General features: G+C 34.7%; 2 protein-coding genes across 4 annotated transcripts; one reads left to right on the top strand and one right to left on the bottom strand.

The window, feature by feature from the left end:
- The first annotated feature begins 5,465 nt into the window (after positions 1 to 5,465).
- Positions 5,466 to 7,942, top strand: LOC142640541 (cytochrome P450 86A8-like). The gene is made up of 2 exons (XM_075814680.1): positions 5,466 to 5,606; positions 5,698 to 7,942. The coding sequence occupies exon 2, from the start codon at positions 5,799 to 5,801 to the stop codon at positions 7,488 to 7,490; it is 1,692 nt and encodes a 563-aa protein (XP_075670795.1). The 5' UTR covers positions 5,466 to 5,606; positions 5,698 to 5,798; the 3' UTR covers positions 7,491 to 7,942.
- A 3,179-nt stretch (positions 7,943 to 11,121) lies between these two features.
- On the bottom strand, positions 11,122 to 21,841 carry LOC142640540 (ascorbate transporter, chloroplastic-like). Of its 3 annotated transcripts, none has more exons than XM_075814677.1 (11): positions 21,616 to 21,841; positions 19,211 to 19,824; positions 18,789 to 18,896; positions 18,354 to 18,509; positions 17,285 to 17,500; positions 15,970 to 16,179; positions 14,729 to 14,866; positions 14,068 to 14,169; positions 12,304 to 12,369; positions 11,996 to 12,080; positions 11,122 to 11,761 (listed from the first exon to the last, which is right to left on the bottom strand). In XM_075814677.1, exons 1-11 carry the CDS (start codon positions 21,668 to 21,670, stop codon positions 11,664 to 11,666), a joined length of 1,848 nt encoding a protein of 615 aa, XP_075670792.1. In that variant the 5' UTR covers positions 21,671 to 21,841; the 3' UTR covers positions 11,122 to 11,663. The 3 variants fall into 3 exon arrangements, with proteins under 3 accessions (XP_075670792.1, XP_075670793.1, XP_075670794.1); XM_075814678.1 differs by having other exon boundaries at positions 19,211 to 19,806; positions 21,616 to 21,803; XM_075814679.1 differs by having other exon boundaries at positions 19,211 to 19,810; positions 21,616 to 21,746.
- Positions 21,842 to 22,111: the final 270 nt, after the last annotated feature.

Below are 22,111 nucleotides of genomic sequence, written 5' to 3'. Positions count from 1 at the left end.
GTAACCTTCTATAGGCTCAGCAACACCTACAACATGGACCTTGATGAGGGTGTCAAAAATTTAAGTGAAGGAGGATATCCCATATTAATATTTAATTCTTTATTTTTAACAAAATATTGAATTAATTAAGTGTGTGTATGTGTGTGTGTGTGTGTTGTGTGTTGAGACTCGCATCAAATATATACTGGATTGATTTAGACATTAAAAACAACTATAGAAAGTCTCAATTGTAACTAAGCTAATCCGTATTGCAGGTTTCTATAGTCCGTGATAAGAGATACATGGTGTAATTTAATTACCATCAGTAGAAAATATCACTAACCCAATCACAAACTACTTTTGCATCAATTAATTTCAATTCTACTATCCTTAAATTCAGATTAACACACAAACTACTTTTACCAGAGTCTTGTTTCAATAGAAGCCATTGTCTAAGGAAAACTAGAAGTGCCGAGGATAATAATTTGGGGGAAGAAAATTGTTGCCTAAAGAACTTAGATTCTTAGACTTGAAGACTTCTAGCTTCTCTAGATTAGTAAACGAATGCATTTTAGCCTTGTTTGTGTGAAAACAATGGTACGTTGCGAGATTTACCAACGTTAATTGCAGCGAAAACTCATTAAATAAGCTACTAATTAGGGGTGTGCGTGGGTCGGATTGGGTGGATAAACGTCAATATTTCTATCTAATCCGCCACTAGCAGGTTAAAAAATTCCAATTCGCTACCAACCCACCAAAGTTTAAATCCAGCGGGTTGGTTACAAATATTGGTGGTTTCAACTCGGCGGGTTAGTTGAGTTGGGCGGGTTGACATTAACAACATTTATAAAAAATTATCACAAACTAGAATTTTTTATTGAATAATCTCAAGATTTAACTAATGCACAAAAAAAAACTATAGGTAGATTTCATTGAATAATCTCAATTCTAACATAAACATAGGGTCAATGAAAAAGAGATATATTATCTTTAGCAAAAGTAGGCTATGCCTTACAACTTAGGAAATTAAAAACAGTAAGCTTTGCCTTACAACTTAGGAAAATGAAATTAACAAACTCATAGTTTTAACATTTCCAAAGTCACATCAAAGATTAAAAAAAAAATTAGACAAAGGACAAAGAATTAGATGAATTGTATTCTTATGTAATATATAACATATTTAACTTGAATATACAATGAACTACTTGAATATACAATGAACCTACTTGCCAAAATGACTTTACTTGTAATATTATATCACATTTTATAATATATATAAACGGATCAAAAGACATAAACCGAAATAAAAAAGACAAAAAATATTTAAACAGTAAAAGACAATAACGCAATTACGTACCTTTGTGATTATCGGTGAATAATTGAAATGATAAGAAATAGGCTACAAAAAGGTTAAAGAAGAAAGAGGAAGGGAAAGATAGTGGCTGAAGGTGAAAGTCAAAAGTGAAAGGTGAGAAGAAAAAGTGAGACCTAGAGCCACAAAGTGTATACTATAGATACGGTTGAAGTAAATGGGATGGGTGGTAGGTAGAGGTGTTTAGGGTTTTAATGTTGACATTTTAGATTTTGTTTAAGAAATTTTTTAAAGGCTAGTTCTGTTTAGGGAATTGATTATTGATTAGTTGTAAAAATTTACTAGGTGAATTGATTAACTTTAAATACTTAACAATCTGAACTAATATTTTTTTTTATGTATGTATAATTAAGCGGACGGGTCTCTTATAACACATTTACTATGTTCAATTCATTGGGGTTTTATATATAAACATCTGCAATGAATCTCAATTGTAATTTTTTGAGATATAAGGCTAGTTTTTTTTCTTGTATTATTACAAATAATATGAAAGCTAACTTGGTAACCTTCTATAGGCTCAGCAACACCTAGAACATGGACCTTGATGAAGGTGTCAGAAATTTAAGTGAAAGAGGATACCCCATATTAATATTTAATTCTTTATTTTTTTCAAAATATTGAATTAATTAAGTGTGTGTGTTGTGTGCTGAGACCTACATCAAATATATACTGGATTGATTTAGGCATTAAAAACAACTATAGAAAGTCTCAGTTATAACTAAACTAGTCTGAATTACATTTTTGCTTCGTTGTAACTAAACTAGTCTGTACTACATTTTTGCTTCGGTCGTTACACATCTTCTATGAGAGAAATGTAATTTCGACAAAAAAAAGAAAAGAAAAGAATCTTTTCACCCTAAAAATCACTTTTCAAGACATAGGGTAGGGAGGAATGAGTTAGCTCTAGACTTTGATTTCCATTCTAAAAATCATTTTTCAATACATAGGTAGGGAGGAATGAGTTAGATCTAGACTTTGATTTCCATTCGTAAAAATCACTTTTCAAGACATAGGGTAGGGAGAAATGAGTTAGCTCTAGACTTTCATTTCCATTCTATAATTTTGTGTTGCATGCGCTTACAAATATGGTCCCTTCTCCCATTTATTTCTTAAATCATCTCGATTACTCTAGTATGGCCACATGTTTGCACCATATAGAGGATAAGTGAAAAGCCTAACTTCTTCACGTAACCATTTCCAAGGACGGAACTACCAAGAGGCTGAGGGGCGCCATACCCCCCACCCCCCAGCCTTTGAAAAAAAATTCTCTAGTATATATATTAGCATAAAAAATTTACTTTTGGCTTTAAAATTAATATACTTGCCCCCCTCTCCCAAATAATTTACAAGCTGACCCATGAAACCAAAAATGAAAAAAATTATCAAATCATCTCTTGTCTGGTTGTCCCAAGAATATCAAGAAAAACATTTGAAAATTTTACAAATCTGGACAACAAGGAAAATCTACAAAGCAAATCACATATTCAGATAATAAAAAAAAAAAATCTTTGGACAAAGTTTGAGTAAAAAAAAATTATAAAAAATCAATTATAAATCATAGCAAAACAAATCACAAAAACCCAATAATCTTTATCCAATTTTTATCTCTAAATTGAGAGCTCTTTGTCCTTCTCAAATGACTCCACCATATAGTCACAGAGACAACTCATATGCTGCTAATCACTCCATCCACACACCAATTAGTGTCACCAGCAACTTGGATCAGTAAGTGTCTTTAACTCAACCCATGAAAAAAATTTAGTTTTTTAAAGAGCCGTTGCTCTTTAACACAACCCGTGGAAAAATTTTATTTTTATTTTTGAATGATAGAATTTTATTAAATTTTAATATTTTATTAACTTTGGGACACACTTAGCATGCATAAATGTAATACACATGTGAAACAACAATCTCCTGTTTTGTGCCTTACCTAAACTGCCACTAGAGCATGTGTGTGATTAGTCTATTAGTAATAAACTTTGTGCCTTAGCTAAATTATTGTAGTGATGGGAAAAGCTTTATTATTTACATAGTTGAAGACTCAAAGTTACCATTCATTATCATGTGATTGTTTAACAGGTCTCTTTTTCTTTTATTTTTTTTACTACTTTTTCAAAATGATAATTTTTTAAAGGAAAAGATCTCATATCTTTATGCTACCTCAACCATCACCAAGTAATTATAAATATAAAATTCGTTAACCAAGACACCGATAATTGTCTTACCCTTTTTTTCGCTGAATATTAGTGCATTATGTTGATTAACTATTATTTTATTTGTTTTATTAATGTAATACTAGACATGGATTTCAAATTTTAACTATAGTTTTTGCATTTTTTTTAAAGAATCTTTTATATATAGCATTATGAATTTATTAGGTATAGAATTATGTGAAAAGAATTAATAGATTTAGAAAAAAAAATTATAATGTGAATAGAATAAAGAATTGGTCTAACCTCAGTCAGACCTTGAAAATATCAAAACGTACCGATTAACTTACAGAACTCTTGGTCATAAATATTTATTATTGATTTAAAAAAATAAAAAATACAAAAAAAGAAATTAATGCTAATAATACATCGTTGTCAACCTCTAGTGTTAATATTCTAACTTTTTAAAATTCTTGAACAAAGAACTTTGGCCCTACCTAAGTTTGAATCTGATTCTGTCCTTGACCATTCCTGAGATCGATTGACAAGTTCAGAAAATTGTTAAACTTGATCTTCAAAAAGTTAACAATCTTGTCATTTCAGAAAATAAACTATACTTGTGTCTTATTTGGTCTGATTGGGATTTATGTTCCTATATATATATATTGTTAACTAAGCCAAATCTTTGAGGGAAATGAGACATATTGTAGACACATGAAATTAGAAGATATTCAGAATATTTAGAAGGTAGAAGTAGTTGCTCTAAGTCCCACTGAATTAAACCATCAAGCTTTCCAAACTTTCCAAAATCGGAGTTAAACACTCCCAACTCCAACAGGAAGAAAAATAAAAAAAATAAACAAACAAACAAACCAGAAAACCAATAACTCCAAGTAAGGAGGTGCTGAATTTAGGAGGGTGTAAAATTTGAGCTAAACAAACAACTGCAGTATCTGACATCGAAAGAAGAAGCCCAGAAGAACACCGGGGTGGGAGCCAGCCAACCTTATGAATGGTACAACAATCAAGGTCATGGCCCAACTACAAGTGTGTGCCAATGCAGCTTTTGACTTTTTTCATGCCAGTATCACTATACCACTAAAACCAGAGAAAGGCACACATTTTTATTTTTTATTTATAACAATGCATTAAAAGAGAAGGGTGGTCAACTCTCTGCTCTGTGATGAATACCCCGGAATTGTCTCCACCGAGAATCTGTACGCAGATAAAGAAAAAAAAAAGTCACAAAAGCAAATACAAACGCTCTAGCTATAAATTGTTGGTGAGTTTCTCACCCAACCCTAACTATAGTGCACATGAAAGAACCCTATTTTCATTAAGACTCTAAAAGTTATTGCAGAATCCTCAGATTATTGAAACACAACGTGAGTGCGTGACACTCTTTTTTTCTTTTTCTTTTTTCTTTCCATTAACATCGTGTTTTCTTTGCCCTAGTTCCTCAACTAATTTCATTAATACCTCTTCATTGAATGCATGAATTAAAATCCATCTTTTATCTCTTGCAAATTAGGTGGACCACATGACAGAGAGAAATAGTGAGAGATAGAGAGAGAGCATTTCCTTTGGCGGTTTTTCGGCTAGTGGTTTTTTCATTCTGCAAATTGAGATATATAGCTGTATTATCCTTTAAAAGTTTCAACAACCTCACGGTACGTGCATTTATAGTACTTGTGAATTGTGATGCTTTCATGAGAGAGAGAGAGAGAGAGAGAGAGAGAATGAGAGAGAGAGAGACGATACCGTGTCAACAATGACCAGTCTGGCCATATTAGTTATTGCTTTTCAATGCAACCTCACCTATAAATCTCTTTCTACATTACTCCATTTTGTACTGCTTAGTCATAGTGTCTTCTGCTTCCCAGTCCTCTGCTCTCTGTAAATCACTTGTCGCTTAATTATTTCTAGGTTTAAATCCCTTAACAACTCTGCTTTCTTTTCCCCACCAAGAACTCCATTATCTCCACAATGGTACCTCATCTTTGTCATTGACCCATCATTATTATTGTGTGGAAAATCAAGTCGTCGTTTTTCTTCTTTGGTCAAGTTGTTAGATATCAGGTTCAAAACAAGTATATACATACCGGGTGAGTTTTATATATCCAACGTTTTCCTTCATTCTTTTGCTTCAAGAAGAAGCGGAATTCTAAAAAGAACTTTTTTTTTTTCCCTTTTCAGAAATGTCGTTTTCTACTTCCCTCTGAAGTTGGAACTATACGTGGTTTTCCGGGGAAACATTTTCCCATCATTTTTTTTCAGTGTAAAGTAAACTATCAACTATGGATGTGTTCACGGCTCTACTGCTTTTAACGGCGATCACGGGGTATCTACTATGGTTCACATTCATCTCACGGACGTTAAAGGGTCCAGGTGTCTGGCCCCTATTGGGCAGTCTTCCGGGCTTAGTTGAGAACTGTGACCGCTTACACGACTGGATATGCGACAATCTCCGCGCGTGTGGCGGCACGTACCAAACCTGCATCTGCGCGATTCCGTTCCTCGCCAAAAAGCAAGGCCTCGTGACAGTCACGTGCGACCCGAAGAATCTGGAGCACATTCTCAAGACCCGGTTCGCCAACTACCCGAAGGGGCCCACGTGGCACGCCGTGTTCCACGACCTACTCGGCGACGGGATCTTCAACTCCGACGGCGACACGTGGCTGTTCCAGAGGAAGACTGCCGCACTGGAATTCACCACCAGGACTCTGCGCCAAGCCATGGCTCGCTGGGTCAACCGAGCCATTAAGGAAAGGCTCTGCGTGGTTCTGAAGACAGCCCAGCTCGAAGCCAAGCCGGTTGATATTCAAGACTTGATGCTCCGGCTCACTTTTGATAACATATGCGGCTTGGCCTTTGGAAAGGACCCAGAGACTTGTGCTCCGGGGCTCCCCGAAAATGGCTTCGCTTCGGCTTTCGACCGAGCCACCGAAGCCTCGCTTCAACGGTTTATTTTCCCCGAGGTTCTTTGGCGGCTCAGGAAATGGCTTCGGCTCGGGATGGAAGTCAGCTTGAGCCGAAGCTTGGTCCACATAGAAGAGTATCTATCCCGTGTGATCGACGCCCGTAAGCTCGAGTTGCTGAGCCAGCACAAGGATGGGAACCCGCACGACGATTTGCTGTCGAGGTTCATGACGAAAAAGGAGTCCTACTCGGACTCGTTCCTGCAACACGTGGCGCTCAATTTCATCCTAGCTGGACGCGACACGTCATCGGTCGCCCTCAGCTGGTTCTTCTACATGATGATCCAAAACCCCAGAATCGAGGAGAAAGTCCTGCGCGAGATTTGCGCCGTCCTGATGGAGACACGTGGAGATGACGTGGCGAAATGGGTAGAGGAGCCGCTCGGGTTCGAAGAGCTTGACCGATTGATATATTTGAGAGCAGCGTTGACGGAAACCCTAAGGTTGTACCCATCAGTACCGGAAGACTCAAAACACGTTGTCTCCGACGATGTTTTGCCGGACGGTACATTTGTTCCGGCTGGTTCTTCGGTCACGTATTCAATATATGCAACTGGGAGAATGAGGTCCACGTGGGGAGAAGATTGCCTAGAGTTTCGACCAGAGAGGTGGCTAAGCTCGGATGGTAACAAGTTTGTGATGCATGATTCTTATAGATTTGTTGCTTTTAACGCCGGACCCAGGATTTGTTTAGGGAAAGATTTAGCTTACTTGCAAATGAAGTCGGTGGCGGCGTCGGTGTTGCTCCGCCACAAGCTGGCGGTGGTGCCGGGGCATAAGGTGGAGCAGAAGATGTCGTTGACGTTGTTCATGAAATATGGGCTTAAGGTGAACGTGAAGCATAGGGATTTACAAGGAATTATGGCAAGCTTGAAAATAGAGAGGAATAATGAGGGTGAATTGTTGTTGCATGGGAAAGAGTCCGTTGTTGCTGCCGTTAAATGTAACGGTGAGAGTTGTGACAGAGTTGATGAGAGTAGTAGTGAAAAGATGGTTGGTGGGGTTGCTTAAGGTTAAGGGGTTGTTTGGGTGGATCGGGGAATTGAATTGGAATTGAATTTGAAGTGGTCAAGGTGGTGGTGGTGGAGCCGGTGGGCTTTGATTGAGCCACATGGATGATCTGGGTCTGGGATTACAGTTTTATCATTATGTGGGCGTGTTTATGACTTCATGAATATGTTTCGCAGAATTTCTTTTACGCACGTACACAATTCTTGCGAGAATATATATATATATAGTTTTTCACATACACAGCAGTATTATTATTATTATTGAAGAGAGAGAGAGATATGGCTTTAACTCACTGTTGCTTTTTCTCGTTGGCTAGCTCCCTTTGAAGTCCCAAAAAATTCTATAATTTTCTAGCTTGTTGAATTTACCAAGCTCATATATTTATTTATTTGTTTCTCAATCTTGTGTAATTCCTGAGGTTATATAATAATAATGAAGTTAAATTCATAGTTCACATGTGGTGGATGACTTTGCTTGAATAATGGACAAGTTCCACCATCTTTTTTTTCTTTTTCTTTTTTAATTCTCTTTTGCTTGTAAAATAGTTTATAATTCTAGCATTTTTCATCTCAAATTCACAATGATCTCTAAAGTTGGACTCATAATTTTGAATAATGAAGTATACAGTGAATATGTCATTCTTTTTATAATATTACTTTTTTTTTTCTTTTGGTTTAACATTTTTTAAGTCTTTAAAATGTCGTTGATCATGCACTAGAGTGGTGTTTCTTTTTTCTCATTTAGTAGAACAAATCAAATCCACAGCATTGCGCCTGCTGGTTAATTAATATCATCATTAATTATACATGCCAAGATACATACAGGCTATAGTTAGTACACCTATTTGGATTTTTCTGCTCAATTTTGGCGTAATTAAATTATTGTTAACTTTTTTCTATCTATTATCTAAGCTAAACTACTGACTCTAGCTCTCTCTTACAAAACCCTAGTCAAAAGGTCCGATGACCCCAGCAATTTTTGGATGACTTTATAATTAATCTAGTGCCAGCTCAATAATTAAAGAGCACATGCACATGCATGTTTATCTTCTTCCACACCTAGGAATGTTGACTGGCCCCAAAGAGTCCTATGAGTGCAATGACCTTATGACCAAGTCACATAAACTAGACTGGGCGTGCAATTGTACCGTCTAACAAGAATGCTTTGTTTGGTAATTTGTTGGGTGAAAAGTTGGAGGATAGAAAAAAGAAGGAAAAAGGAGAGAAAAATGCAATTTTCATTGTGTCGATGGGTTGAAAAGAAAGAGGAAACAAAATGTGGTGGTGGAGTTTTTCATTTGGACCATCAATTATATTTTTTTTTTTATTTATACTAAAAGTATGTGGTTGTTTTCATTTTTACTCTTTACATTACTACATTTTCATTCCCTTCGTATTTGATATATTTTTATATTGATCATGTTATCTATTTTTATTAGTAATCTAGTAACACTTAACATTATATAGGTGATGTGTTTTAATAGACGACACTTATTTGGTACTTAATAGTTTATAGTTAGATTTCTAACCAAAGTGAAGTTACATGAGTAACGTATCTTAATTGACAATGCTTAGTTAAATTTTTAATAAATATGGACTTAAATGAGTAGTGTGTCTTAATAGCCTACGCTTATCTTGCATTTTATGGTCAATTTCCTAACAAAAAGGGACTATAGGACCAATATGACATCATGAATATGTTTCGCAGAATTTCTTTTACGTACGTACACAATTCTTGCAAGCATATGTATATATATAGTTTTTCACATACACAGTAGTATTATTATTATTATTGAAGAGAGAGAGAGAGAGAGAGAGAGAGAGAGAGATGGCTTTAACTCACTATTGCTTTTTCTTGTTGGCTAGCTCCCTTTGAAGTCCCAAAAATTTCTATAATTTTCTAGCTTGTTGAATTTACCAAGCTCATATATTTATTTATTTGTTTCTCCATCTTGTGTAATTCCTGAGGTTATATAATAATAATGAAGTTAAATTCATAGTTCACATGTGGTGCATGACTTTGCTTGAATAATGGACAAGTTCCACCATCTCTTTTTTTTTTTTTTTTTAATTCTCTTTTGCTTCTAAAATAGTTTATAATTCTAGCATTTTTCATCTCAAATTCACAATGGTCTCTAAAGTTGTTTTTTTTTTTCCCATTCACTTTTAAAATATTTTGTAATTCTAGCATTTTTCATCTAAATTCACAATGATCTCTAAAGTTGGACACATAATTTTGGGAATAATGAAGTATACAGTGAATATGTCATTCCTCTTATAATATTACTCTTTTTTCTTTTGGTTTAACCTTTTTTAAGTCTTTAAAATGTTGTTGAGCATGCACTAGAGTGGTGTTTCTTTTTTCTAATTTGGTACAACAAATCAAATCCACGGCATTGCGCCGGCTAGTTAATTAATATCATCATTAATTATACATTCCAGGATACATACATGCTACAATTAGTACACGTATTCGGATTTTTCTGCTCAATTTTGGCGTAATTAAATTATTCTAACTTTTTTCTATCTATTATCTAAGCTAAACTACTGACTCTAGCTCTCTCTTACAAAACCCTAGTCAAAAGGTCCGATGACCCCAGCAATTTTTGGATGACTTTATAATTAATCTAGTGCCAGCTCAATAATTAAAGAGCACATGCATGTTCTTCTTCCACACCTAGGAATGTTGACTAGCCCCAAAGAGTCCTATGAGCGCAATGACCTTATGACCAAGTCACATAAACTAGACTGGACGTGCAATTGTACCGTCTGAGATGAATGCTTTGTTTGGTAATTTGTTGGGTGAAAAGTTAGAGGATAGAAAAAAGAAGGAAAAAAGAGAGAAAAATGCAATTTCCATTGTGTCGATAAGTTGAAAAGAAAGAGGAAACAAAATGTGGTGGTGGAGTTTTTCACTTGAGACCATCAATTATATTTTTTATTTATTTTTACTAAAAGTATGTGGTTGTTTTCATTTTGACTCTTTACATTTCTACATTTTCATTCCCTTTGTATTCATTATATTTTTATATTTTTATATTGATCATGTTGTCTATTTTCATTAGTAATCTAGTGACACTCAACATTATATAGATGATGTGTCTTAATAGACGACACTTATTTGGTACTTAATAGTTTATAGTTAGATTACTAACCAAAGTGAAGTTAAATGAGTAACGTATCTTAATTGACAATACTTAGTCAAATTTTTAATAGATATGAACTTAAATGAGTAGTGTGTCTTAATAGCCTACGCTTATCTTGCATTTAATGATCAATTTCCTAACAAAAAGGGACTATAGGACCAATATGAAAACAAAATCAAACATGACATGCCAAAATGAAAATAACCCCAAATTTTAAATGATAACTCTCACACAAAAATAAACAAACATTAAATCTATTCTTAGGAAAAATCCAATCCATATTCTCTAAGAATCTTCTCTTTTCTTATATGGGAGGACCCTTGGACCAAAACCACCAATCCTTTGCAACAATACCTATTTCTAAACCTTTGCAACAACACCTACTTCTGAAGCTCCAATTCTTATTCAAAAACGAATTTTCCTTCCATACCAAGAAAAAAAAAAAAAAAAAAAACTTTCCTTCCACACCAAGAAAACCCAATAACAAAAATCAAATCCAAATAGGAATTTGACACAATTTCTAGCCTTATATATGCAAAGAAAGTAAGAAACTACTAAAAGGAGGCAGCACTATGAATGCAAAGGAAACTAAAATGTCTCAGATCTCTAACAAAATAGAAAGTAGAGATAATATTGCTGCTCTTTGGAGGCATACAATAAGAACGATGTAGATACATCCACGAAGATTTTGAGTCGTTATAGTAGGTCCCCTTTAATGAAATGTATTTGGTTTGTGGGTGCAAATTACCCGTAAATTCTCTGCCTTATACCATGTAAATGAAATGAAAGAAAATGGAACCTGTAAAAAGGATTTCGAAGTCAAAACCAAAAGATGTTGGAGCAAATTAAGGGCCTCACAAGTTGGTATAAAAACTTGAATGGAAGTGTCTTAAGCTTCGATTGCCTAGCAGGGTTTTGCTTGCATGTGTTGCTAATGCTTGGGTTTTTATATTTCTTCCATCTCTTTATAATTTGATCGATCTCAATAGTTATGCCCATTGCATCTTTCCTTGCCATTCTCACTTTTTCTATTCAAGAATTTTTTCTCCAGTTGAAAACAAGTTCCAGACCAGCGTGCCTATGATGTACAACACAACAGCCACCTTGAATACATCATCCCAAGAACCTACAGAAAAAAGAGTTGGAAAGAATAGTGAGCTGAAACAAAAAGTTCATAAGAAAAGCAAATTTCAGGTGGCAAATTGTTTCCTTTGCCCCTTCTGTACTAGCACCACTGTCATCAAGACTGCCCCTTTGGGACCATGTGGACCTCACAAATGATGAAAATCCTGATGGAAATGGCACCAGTACAGCAGAAGTTCATACTTTTTCTCTTGTAGTGGATGTATGGTTTGTTTACCTCGTTGAAGTATGTAACCGGTTGCAGCTGTACCAAACACACCAGCAAGCACTCCAGCCGTGTTTGACAGTCCCAACAAAACTCCCTGCAATTAATGTCAATAGCTTTTTTTCTTTTTTTGACTAGTGGAATAATAAATACTTTTTAACCTTTTAATTCTATAGACATTTTAAATTTTAAATAAATTAATGGCTTTCTGCGGAAGAAATGAAATAAAAGTGGAACTTGATTAAAGGACAAGACAGATCATAATGTAGTTATGGGATTCTAAAAGGGGAAAAGAAAAAGGAATGATAGGAATAACTCACAGAATAACGTGGTCCAATGTCTTGGTGATTGGAATAGAGACCAGATTGTGAAAAAGCGTCGGATCCCTGTTAGGAAAAAGTATGTGTTAGTCAATTAGATAACAAAAAGTTTTGACAGAATCAAAATTTGCCGCTAATTTTACGGCTTCCATAAGAAAAAAGTTTCTAAAAGGTGCTGCTTCTACAACTAATATTACAAATAAAGCAAGAGCATATGAAACTTCATGCGCATTTCATCGCAAGCCCTTACAATATACCCGGCTGCACTTATATAGAGCAACATATAGGTTCTAATTATTTTTTATATGTTTTAATTTCTAATTATTTCCCTTCTCTATTTACTAAATAGAAACACTGTATCATCTCATTGCAGGATGCAGAAACTTCTAATTTTAAGGTACATGCCTGGCCTGCCTTCCCAAGGTGGCAATCCACAGGATCATGAAGTTGCAACTGAACAGAATTTATTCTCTAAGTCAAAGCTTCCTTCTAATTTTGGTAATTGACTAATTGCATTCATAATTCTTTATTAGACCGCCAATTCATATTCCATGCAGAACTCAGTGGACTAGTATAAACACAACATATGTCCAAACACCACATTGTATGACCTAAATTTGAAGAAAGCATAAACACTTGTTTTCAGATTTATCAACACCTGAAATGTACTATAAGAAGGGCCATGCAGACTAGCTAAGGACATCTAAAGAATGACAAGAGCTCACATGTCTTCTCTTAGAGACTATTGCAGCTTGACAACCAAGAGGATCATAACATTCATCAAAGCCTATATAATATCAGTAATCAGTAAAGGAAATGCTTGATATAGTCATGTAAGCCCCTGTACTGTTTTAGCTAAAACTACCAAAAATACCTCAAAAAGCTGGTCATTTACCGCAGGGTGTGAATGCTTAATCTAAATTGCTGCTCGTTTACTGAAATGTCTGCTGACATTCAGTAATCTCTGTTTCTAATTTGAGTAAAAACCATTTTGACTTTTTTTGGCTATAAAAAGTAACACCTTGCAACTTTTACCATGCTCAATTTTCCTAAGAACTTTTGATTTTGGGAAATTTTGACAATATGTCAATTTTAATAACTTGAAATGCAGTAAAGTTGTTCTCTATTGATTCTCAGAGAATAGAATTTTGAGTAATGCTTTTAAAATTATGATTATGGTCAGAATTGATTATTTGCATGTTGCAGCAGATATCAAATGGCAGATCACATGCCACCTCCCCCCTCTCCCCCCCCCCCACAAACAACCAAAAAAAAACAAGGAAAGGAAAGGAAAATTAATTGAACTCCCAATTTTTTACAATATGACTGTTCAAAAACTCACCATACATATACAAAATAAATATTGTGGTTGCATACTAGTTATTAGAACAACAACAATCAAGCCTTAGTCCCAAAATTTTGAGGTCAGCTATAGATCCTTAGTAAACTAATCAATGTCGGCCACAGGTATAGAAATAGCCTTAAATAGTTTCTTCATAATTTTTTGTAGAAGGTGCTAGAATTTTTTGACAGGAGAGTTCATCAATGAAATATGATCTTAATTTTCTTAATGTCAGTACCCACTCAATTTCTATAATCTGGAGTGAAAGGTGACATTTTAGCTGCCCAAATCACCTCTCTGAATGGGATATTACTCAAATGAATTATAATTTCCTCTTACATTGTGCCTTTTAACATTAGTTAAGAAGCTGGAAAAATACACAATTCAAGCTATGGTAATATTGTTGTGAAACTAGCTCAAACCTGACTGCATGCCATGCATAGCACAGCCATAGCAGGTGTCTTCACGTGGCTCAGCTGTGTAAGAAAGAAGGCTGGGCCCAAAAACCCAATCGATTGCATGATCTGCAAAATCAAAAGGATTTGAAGTTCAAGATATGAAATAGGAGAAGCACTAATTATATCTAAATTGCTCATTTACCATAATAATAATTTATCAAAGAGGGTTATTATAATCATCCATTCATCTTGGAAAAACTTCCAAGAACTCTATTTCAAAAAATTATCCACTATTAGTTGGAAAAATGTCATCTAATTGGCATCTCATGGTGTTTCCAATGGAGACATCTAGGGTACAAATCCCCCCTCCCCAGTTGTAACTACCAAATTATCAAAAAAAGTCAACAGAAATCATCTCCAAAAGAACTTGTAGCTTAATTGATATTAACTATGGAATGGTTGCTTTGTAATAACATTAGGACACTAGCCATATGGAATAGACAATTGCAAATCAGTAATATATGCAGTACCAATGTACAGAATACCAGCACAAGACTTTACGATAAAAATCAGTCCTAATATCTTTTGTTTGTGTCTACATCGTCCATTTCTATAAACATTGATATAGTACAACATTTAATTGTACATGATTAACATTTCAAAGTTAGGGAATATTGACTCTTGCCTTACGAACTGCTGTTATCGAAAGACCTCTGCTCACAAGTGTGTCTGCAATCCAGCCTCCTATATTTGCAAATACAGCCATGGTCAACCATGGCAAGACACAGAACAGTCCCGATTCAGTTAGGTTGAACTTTAAAACCTGTGAAAACAACCAAGATTAGGCAGGACAAGAATGACTTAGTTCATTCCTCAGATATAGACATCATTTGATGAACAAAAAGGTCCCGGGGCTACTCATTAGCTCATTCCAGAGAAATTAACAAGCCATTGAACGTTACTCTTTACTCAAGCCTCAAAATATACAGATACCAAATAGAGGATATATTGTAAATTTCAAACAGTTCCCAATAAGGATAGGTCACTCTAGAATTCCTTCTTTATAATTGAGTAAAATAAATATTGACACAACCATAAGTTTATTAGTCAAAGATCTGCATCACCCATCACAGGCTAGATTCCAAGTTTTACTTTCCTTTTCTTTTATAAGCACTAGATTATTACATAATGAATTTGTACAGAATCTTCTAAGTTTCTGCCAACATAAATGCAACATCGAGTTAAAGGGAAAAGGATAGTTTGAATATCATTTTAAAGCAGCCTTGTTGGTCCAAAAGGGCTTGATAACTGTACAAATGATGCATCATCTATGCACCAAAAGTTTTGCAGAGGTCAGAGAATTCAAAGTTTGAGAGACCATCATGCATCAAAAAGCAAGCAAGGTAGCAAGTACTAATCAAACACTGCAGAGATGATTTCAACTTAACGCAAGTCAGTCCCCAAGCAAACAATCATACTAGTAGACAGAAAATGAGGATGAATTTGTCACAAATGAAGAAATCATTTCCACATTTCATATTCAGATTTCTGTGTCAACAAGCATATATCCATATAAATGATACTTTCTGTGTCTCAAAAACATGGGCTATATATCCCTTTTGGACTCTCACAGAAAGTGTCTATGCTCTAGGTCAAATATTCTTTTTGTATACTACATTACTTTCCTAAAATAACCTTTTTTGTTTTTGCTTTAATTACAAGTGACGTATTTACTTTTCTACTTTCAAATCAAAATTTAAGGAAAATTTTGGAAAACTAGTGCAAAACTAAGTAGGCAAAAAGAATTTATTACCATTTTCTTATAACCTGTGCTTTTAGCAAGGGGACTAGTTTGGTGAGAAAGAGGGAGTAGAATAACAGGAATGTGAGAAACATAAACACAAATAGTGACAATGGGTCAAGTACCTGATTGTAGTAAGTAGGCATCCAAGTCAATAGAATAAATGTTCCCCAATTATGGCAGAAGTGAGAGATTATAAGAGCCCAAACAGGTGCTTTTGATAAAATCAATCTCCAAGGAATGACTGAAACAGGTTCCTTTGACACACTGCCACCCAATATAAACCTTTTCTCCTCCACACTAAGTTTTGGATCTTCTTTTGGTGAGCTATATGCCTGGCAAAAAAAAAAAAGGGAATAGTAGAGTTAACTTACGTGGAATGACATCTGAAATCCAACTTGAACCAATCCAATTATATCTTGCAGCCTAAAACAGGATATCATATTTCTTGCTTTAATTCTTCTTCTTGTTCTTCTTCTTTTTTTTGGGGGGGGGGGGGGGGGTGTTTAATAAGAGTGTTCTATTTTCTAAACTTATATGAACATTGAGCACTATGTATTCATTTGATAAATAATCCATGGATTACATTGTACATAATTTGCGCAAGTAATTGAGATTAACATATAGAAGATCTAAATCACAATTCCCTTATAACTCATAAGCTTTTTGTAGTTGGTTATTTTATCTGATAGGATTATAATACTTCAATCATAATAATTTTTCTTGATCATGGAAGTAGAGACTTTTGATTGATATGTTAATGTATTTAGAATACATTGAATATGATCATTGTAAATTATTATGCTAAACTACTATAACTTGAATAATTAAGCCCACGACTGCTAAAGAGCATTAACTCTTAATCCTGAGAAGATGGTGAACTCAAACATTAAACATAAGTTGTTTAATGTAACAATTATTATATTTTTATATCAAAGTAAAATATAAAATATATAACGGTAACTTTGGATTAATTATAAGATAACAGGAGTCCAAAGTCCAAAAGAGTTAGGTTTTATTTTTCTGTTGGTCCCATAGGTAATGTGTTTAAACATATAGAAAAAGAATTTTGTTGAGAAAACTCCGTAGGGTCGACAAGAGCAAGAAAAAGAGAAAATAAAAAAAATTCTCCCTCCCCACAAGCATAACACTTCTAGGAGTTTCAATAAAGGAAAAGCCCATTCTCTTGGCCAACACAAGTCATTGAAGTGAAGAATAAAGTGGTTCATGATTTTTTATTGGGTTTTCTATTTAGAGCATCAAATGAATGTGAGTTTTTATCTAAATTTCAAGATTCCTATAGAATTGTGATTTGTGCAAAATTAAAAGTAGATCTTGGTTTTTATTACACTGTGCATGATATGAATGATATATGAATTTCCAACAGGGTGACAGCTTTCATTTTCCACTGGAGAATAGCCAAAGAGAGAAAAATCTTACTTTGCTTAGCCATAATGCAAACCAAATACTTCCAAGAGAGCCAAACGAGTAAAACACAGATGACCATCCAAAGTTTTGGATAAGAAGAGGTGAGAAAGCCAACCCTGTGACAGAACCAAGATACATGCCACTGTATACTAGTGCAAGTGCTCTACTTCTCTCAGACACTGGAATCCACTTAGAAAGCATATTATTCATAGCAGGCATAGCAACACCCTGTGAAGAAAGTGATTACTGTTAAGAACAAGAATCCTCTATCTACTGACCAATGGAAAGAAGAAGAAGATATTTCTAGTAGGGAAGAAGCTTACATATGACTTAGTTCAAATCAGAAAATTTCAACTTTCAATGTGTCACTAGAACAGTTATTATATGAAAAAAGGAACAATATCTTGAGCTATAACAAATCTAAATTTACAAGAAAAATAAGTATCAATGTACATATGAGTTTGTAACTTTTCATTTCTTGAAAGAGATACTATGATTAATTATATTTTAAATTGGTTTACACTGTCCTCGTCACACTTTTCTGGCTGGATAATCTGTCCTTTGTACTACTGATCATTTACAAAGCTGGGGCTGCCATTTCATAAAGCAGAAAGAAAGTTGCTCAATTGACCACATGATTAAAAATAAAAGGCTCATTGCAGTTATCTATCAAAACTATTGGGACATTTGCAATGTACATGCTAAACTACAAAATTTTGCAATCAACACTGTAGTTCAAACAATTATCCAAATCACTGTCTAAATTAATTGATTAGTGGACTTCTATCCACCCTAAACTATGTGAAATTTGCAATATGTGCCTTAAACTACAAAAGTACTGCAATCATAGCACAAATTTAATGTTAATCTGTCCATTAATATATTAATTTAAACATAATTTGGACGGTGGAATGGACATTGCAAATATATCTTGAATTGAGGTGCTGATTCAAGATTTTGTATTTAGGACATTTCAAATGCCCCATAATTTAGAGCAGATACTGTAATTAACTCAAAATCTAATTGATGTAGACAAGCCAAGCATAACAGAAACAAAAGAGCATCATTGGAAGAGACTAACCTCACCAATTCCCATAAAAGCACGCGTAACAAGCAAAAAAGGAAGCCCCACTCTTGCAGCAATAGGTGTCAAAATTGTTGCTATTGACCACCAGACCACCCCAAAACCTAATACTACCTTCCCACCAATTTTATCTGCCCATATGCCTCCAACAATCTATATGCCACAAAAGTATAAAAAGATTATGTTAGATTCAAAGAATTGAAAGTAGTATTTCTCACTTACAGTGGACGGGATCAATAGACAAATATGTGTGTGCGCGCGTGCGCAAGACCAAAACATGTATTAGTGCCAATTCATATAGATGAAACCATCACAACCACAAATCTCAGAGGTAGAAACTTGACTAAATCCATCATGATGCACTTACAAGTATATAGACAGCAAAATGCACTTCCAAATAATGCTAAGTATTACGGGTATATTGAGTGAAACCTGAGTAAGTAGGTAGCCCCAGAAAAAGGAGGACTGAATTAAGCCAACTGTTGCACTGTTCCAATTAAACTCCTTCGACATTGGAAGTATTGCAATGCTCATGTTCACCTAAAGTGAAAATTCAGTTAGCAATAGAAAGGTACTGCAAATATGATGAATCTTTCCAGCAAGCATCTTGGATTTTTTGCAGTGCTCATGTTCACCAAGTAGTGAACATCTAAGTTACTACAAGTTAGAGATATTTCTAAACCTAGAATTTCCATATAAACTTGAGATACCTTGAAACTCTCTAAAGATACTCATTTATAATGAAAGGTACAACAACTAGAAATACATGAAATGAAAAAGAATGATGCTACCTGTGAAATACATGAGAAGATAGATGTGGCATACAAATAAAGATATAACATAAAAATACTCACACGGTCCATGTTGCACAACAGAAATGCTGTAAAACAGAGCAGTACAATCACCCAGCGTTTGGGAAACTGCTCCCACCAAGCAGATACTTCCTCCACATTTCCTTCAACTAAAACAGCTTCACTTGATGTTTCTGTTGATGTCAGTGAGTCCACTTTCGCTTCTGTTATGTCATCCTCCTCAGACTTGTAATAAGCACAAGTCCTGTTGGACTTAACAGGCTCAGAAATATGGCATAGCCTGGTTTTTATGCCAAATGTATTCAGCCCTCTTCTTTTAATCTTAATGCTCTGAGCAGAATCTGAAGAACAGTAGCATTGATACCGTCCATAGATTCTTTGCCTAGAGTTGCTTCTACAAATAGTTTGCAAGGGAGATGTAAGAGACTGCTTCCATTCATCATGCAACGTTCCTATTGGCTTTAGAACTTGCCCATCCGAAGGAGTAAGAGCATGCAGAAACGTCCCATATGAGCATCTAGATAAAGCACCATTTGCCCTCAGACTACCAATGTGTTTGTAGAACATATTCCCATGTCCATGCCGTGGTACAGCAATAGCAAAACCCGAATGCTCTCTCTGACGTGAAACGGCATGTTCTGTCTGACATAATTTTCCTGCCAACATTAGAACCTCAAGTGCATCATAAAGCAGATATTAACAAACAGTGTTCAGATTGCTAAAATTATCAATGAACAAACATCTTAGGAAATTATAAGACATGAACCCATTTAGGAAATTCCCCCAACTTCTTTAATTCATTGAGTTTGCAACTGTAAGAAAATGCAGGACATAGCTTCTCAAACCATGTCAGTATAAGAAAAGATTATGAACAAGTAGAGAGAGAAAGAACACAAGTCATACATCCACAACAAAAACCTCAAAATGGATATATCTTTACTATTGAATTCTAAATGTACAATGAACCCATTGAAAAGGGTATTTATAATAGACTAAATCCTATGAAGCATGAACACTTCATTTGGGGTGCCGTACAGCCATACTAGTGTCATACAGGTGTCATACCCACCATGTCATGTTATAATGTTTTAGAAAAAGTAAAACTTAGGTACAATATTTAGGTGTTGTTCTTTAAGTTCCCTTCTTAAGATTCTGCCATGTGAATTTTTTCTAAGGGATGGAAGTGTATTTTTTAGTTAAGTAGCCACATGGTTAAATCTTAAGAAAGGAACTTAAGATTCATTTGGGGTGCCGTACAGCCGTACCAGTGTCATACGAGTGTCATATCCGCCATGTCATGTTATAATTTTTTAGAAATAGCAAAACTTAAGTATAGTACTTATGTGTTGTTCTTTAAGTTCCCTTCTTAAGATTCTACCATGTGAATTTTTTCTCAGGAATGAAAGTGTATTTTTTAGTTAAGTAACCACATAGCTGAATTTTAAGAGGAGAATCTAAAAAATAGCTTTTGTCCTTTTAGAAATTGCTCGAATCTCCATGTCGTACCTATACCCATTACCACGCTTCCTAGACAAAATCACAGGGCTACAAGACTCCTAGCATAAATAGGATGACTGATACAAAGGAGAACTAGGATTTTCCTAATCCAATGAACCTTAACTAGTATAATACAATAGGTTTTCGTTGGGTTTTGATATCCCTAACAATAGAAGGTTGCACATGAGTTGATTATACACACATTTACCTTAAAAAAAAAAAAGTTTCAGAGAACGCTGCAATAGATTAGGAAGATAATACTTGTAATAATAATATAAGCCGGAAATGGAAAACCCTGCTCTTGTATCCAAAACTGATCACTGATTACAAAACTGCATAGCTCCAAAAGCCCATCTACTTCTATCGGTGCCTTTAAACATAAAATTTTAATTAATTAATTAATGTTTATAAATATAAATATATATATATATATATATATAATATTAAAATAAAATAAAAAATCCTAAACTGAAAAGCTGTTGAGTTAACTAATAAAACAAACTTTATCCAAAAGTCAGTACTCGGTAGTGAACCAAATTCCGGTCTAGAAAGTTTCACATGCAGCTTAATTTTTCAGCTCAATTCCACAAAGCATGCACCTAAAATTCCATATAATCCTGCTCTATTGCTCTGCTCTGCTCTACTCTACAGAAAGTGAAATTCAACTCCACAAAAACTCAGAAAAAAAAAAAATCTATTTCCAAAGAGAAAAAGCCAGAACCGTCCGATTGATAACCGAATTTCGATAAATCCACTAAGAAAACCAAGAATTCAAAAAAATGCAGCTACAAAACCCGCTCACACCTGTAAAAAATGGTACGAGCACATGCAATCAAAAGCAAACAATAAATAAAAAATATATATAATATTAATAATATAATAATCATTTTCAGTAAAGAAGCAAAAACATTCACAAATCAATAACCACAAAAAAAAGAAAAAAAAAGTACCTGAACAGATAAACGAACCGAAATTCCGGTTCGAAATTAAACCGCCGATGGCCATTTTTGTATAGCGAAGATTGTTGCTATAGCATTTCAGAATTCAAAGCATCAGTAAACGACGCCGTTTCCAGTTTTTTGTTTGCTTCCTTTTAAGCTAGAGAGGATAACAAGCAGAGCTTCATATGAATTGTGTGCAGATTTTTTATTTCTTTTTCTTCCGTGTTTTTTCAAAAGCGGGAAAAATCTCGATGGCGTTATTCACGAGAAAAGGAGGGTCGAGACGCTGACACGTGGCACATAATCCTCGTTATGTTTTTTTTTTTTTTTTTTTTAATTTAGAAAATATACGTACAAAAATTAGAAATTGCTTAACCAATTGGGTAGTGAGGATATCAAAAAACAAAGGTATACTAAATTATCAAAATGCACCTCCGTGCAAAACGCATTTGCTGTTTTTGTTTTTTAGTTGGGTGAGGTGGTAAATAAAGGGGAAGGGCATGAG

Source organism: Castanea sativa, chromosome 6 (genome assembly GCF_040712315.1).
Source record: "Castanea sativa cultivar Marrone di Chiusa Pesio chromosome 6, ASM4071231v1".
Taxonomy (NCBI): Eukaryota; Viridiplantae; Streptophyta; class Magnoliopsida; order Fagales; family Fagaceae; genus Castanea; species Castanea sativa.
Note: the sequence above shows the minus strand (reverse complement) of the source record. Positions and strands in the feature narration are given on the sequence as shown.

What these genes read in the sequence shown, in the direction of transcription:
- LOC142640541 (XM_075814680.1), top strand. Translation starts at nt 5,799, where the DNA reads ATGGATGTGTTCACGGCTCTACTGCTTTTAACGGCGATCACGGGGTAT.
- LOC142640540 (XM_075814677.1), bottom strand. Translation starts at nt 21,670, where the DNA reads ATGGCCATCGGCGGTTTAATTTCGAACCGGAATTTCGGTTCGTTTATC. An exon ending in CGGTTCGTTTATCTGTTCAG is followed by an intron (nt 19,825 to 21,615) that starts GTACTTTTTTTT and finishes TAATGTTGGCAG; the next exon opens with GAAAATTATGTCAGACAGAA. An exon ending in TGTTGTGCAACATGGACCGT is followed by an intron (nt 18,897 to 19,210) that starts GTGAGTATTTTT and finishes TTTTCACTTTAG; the next exon opens with GTGAACATGAGCATTGCAAT.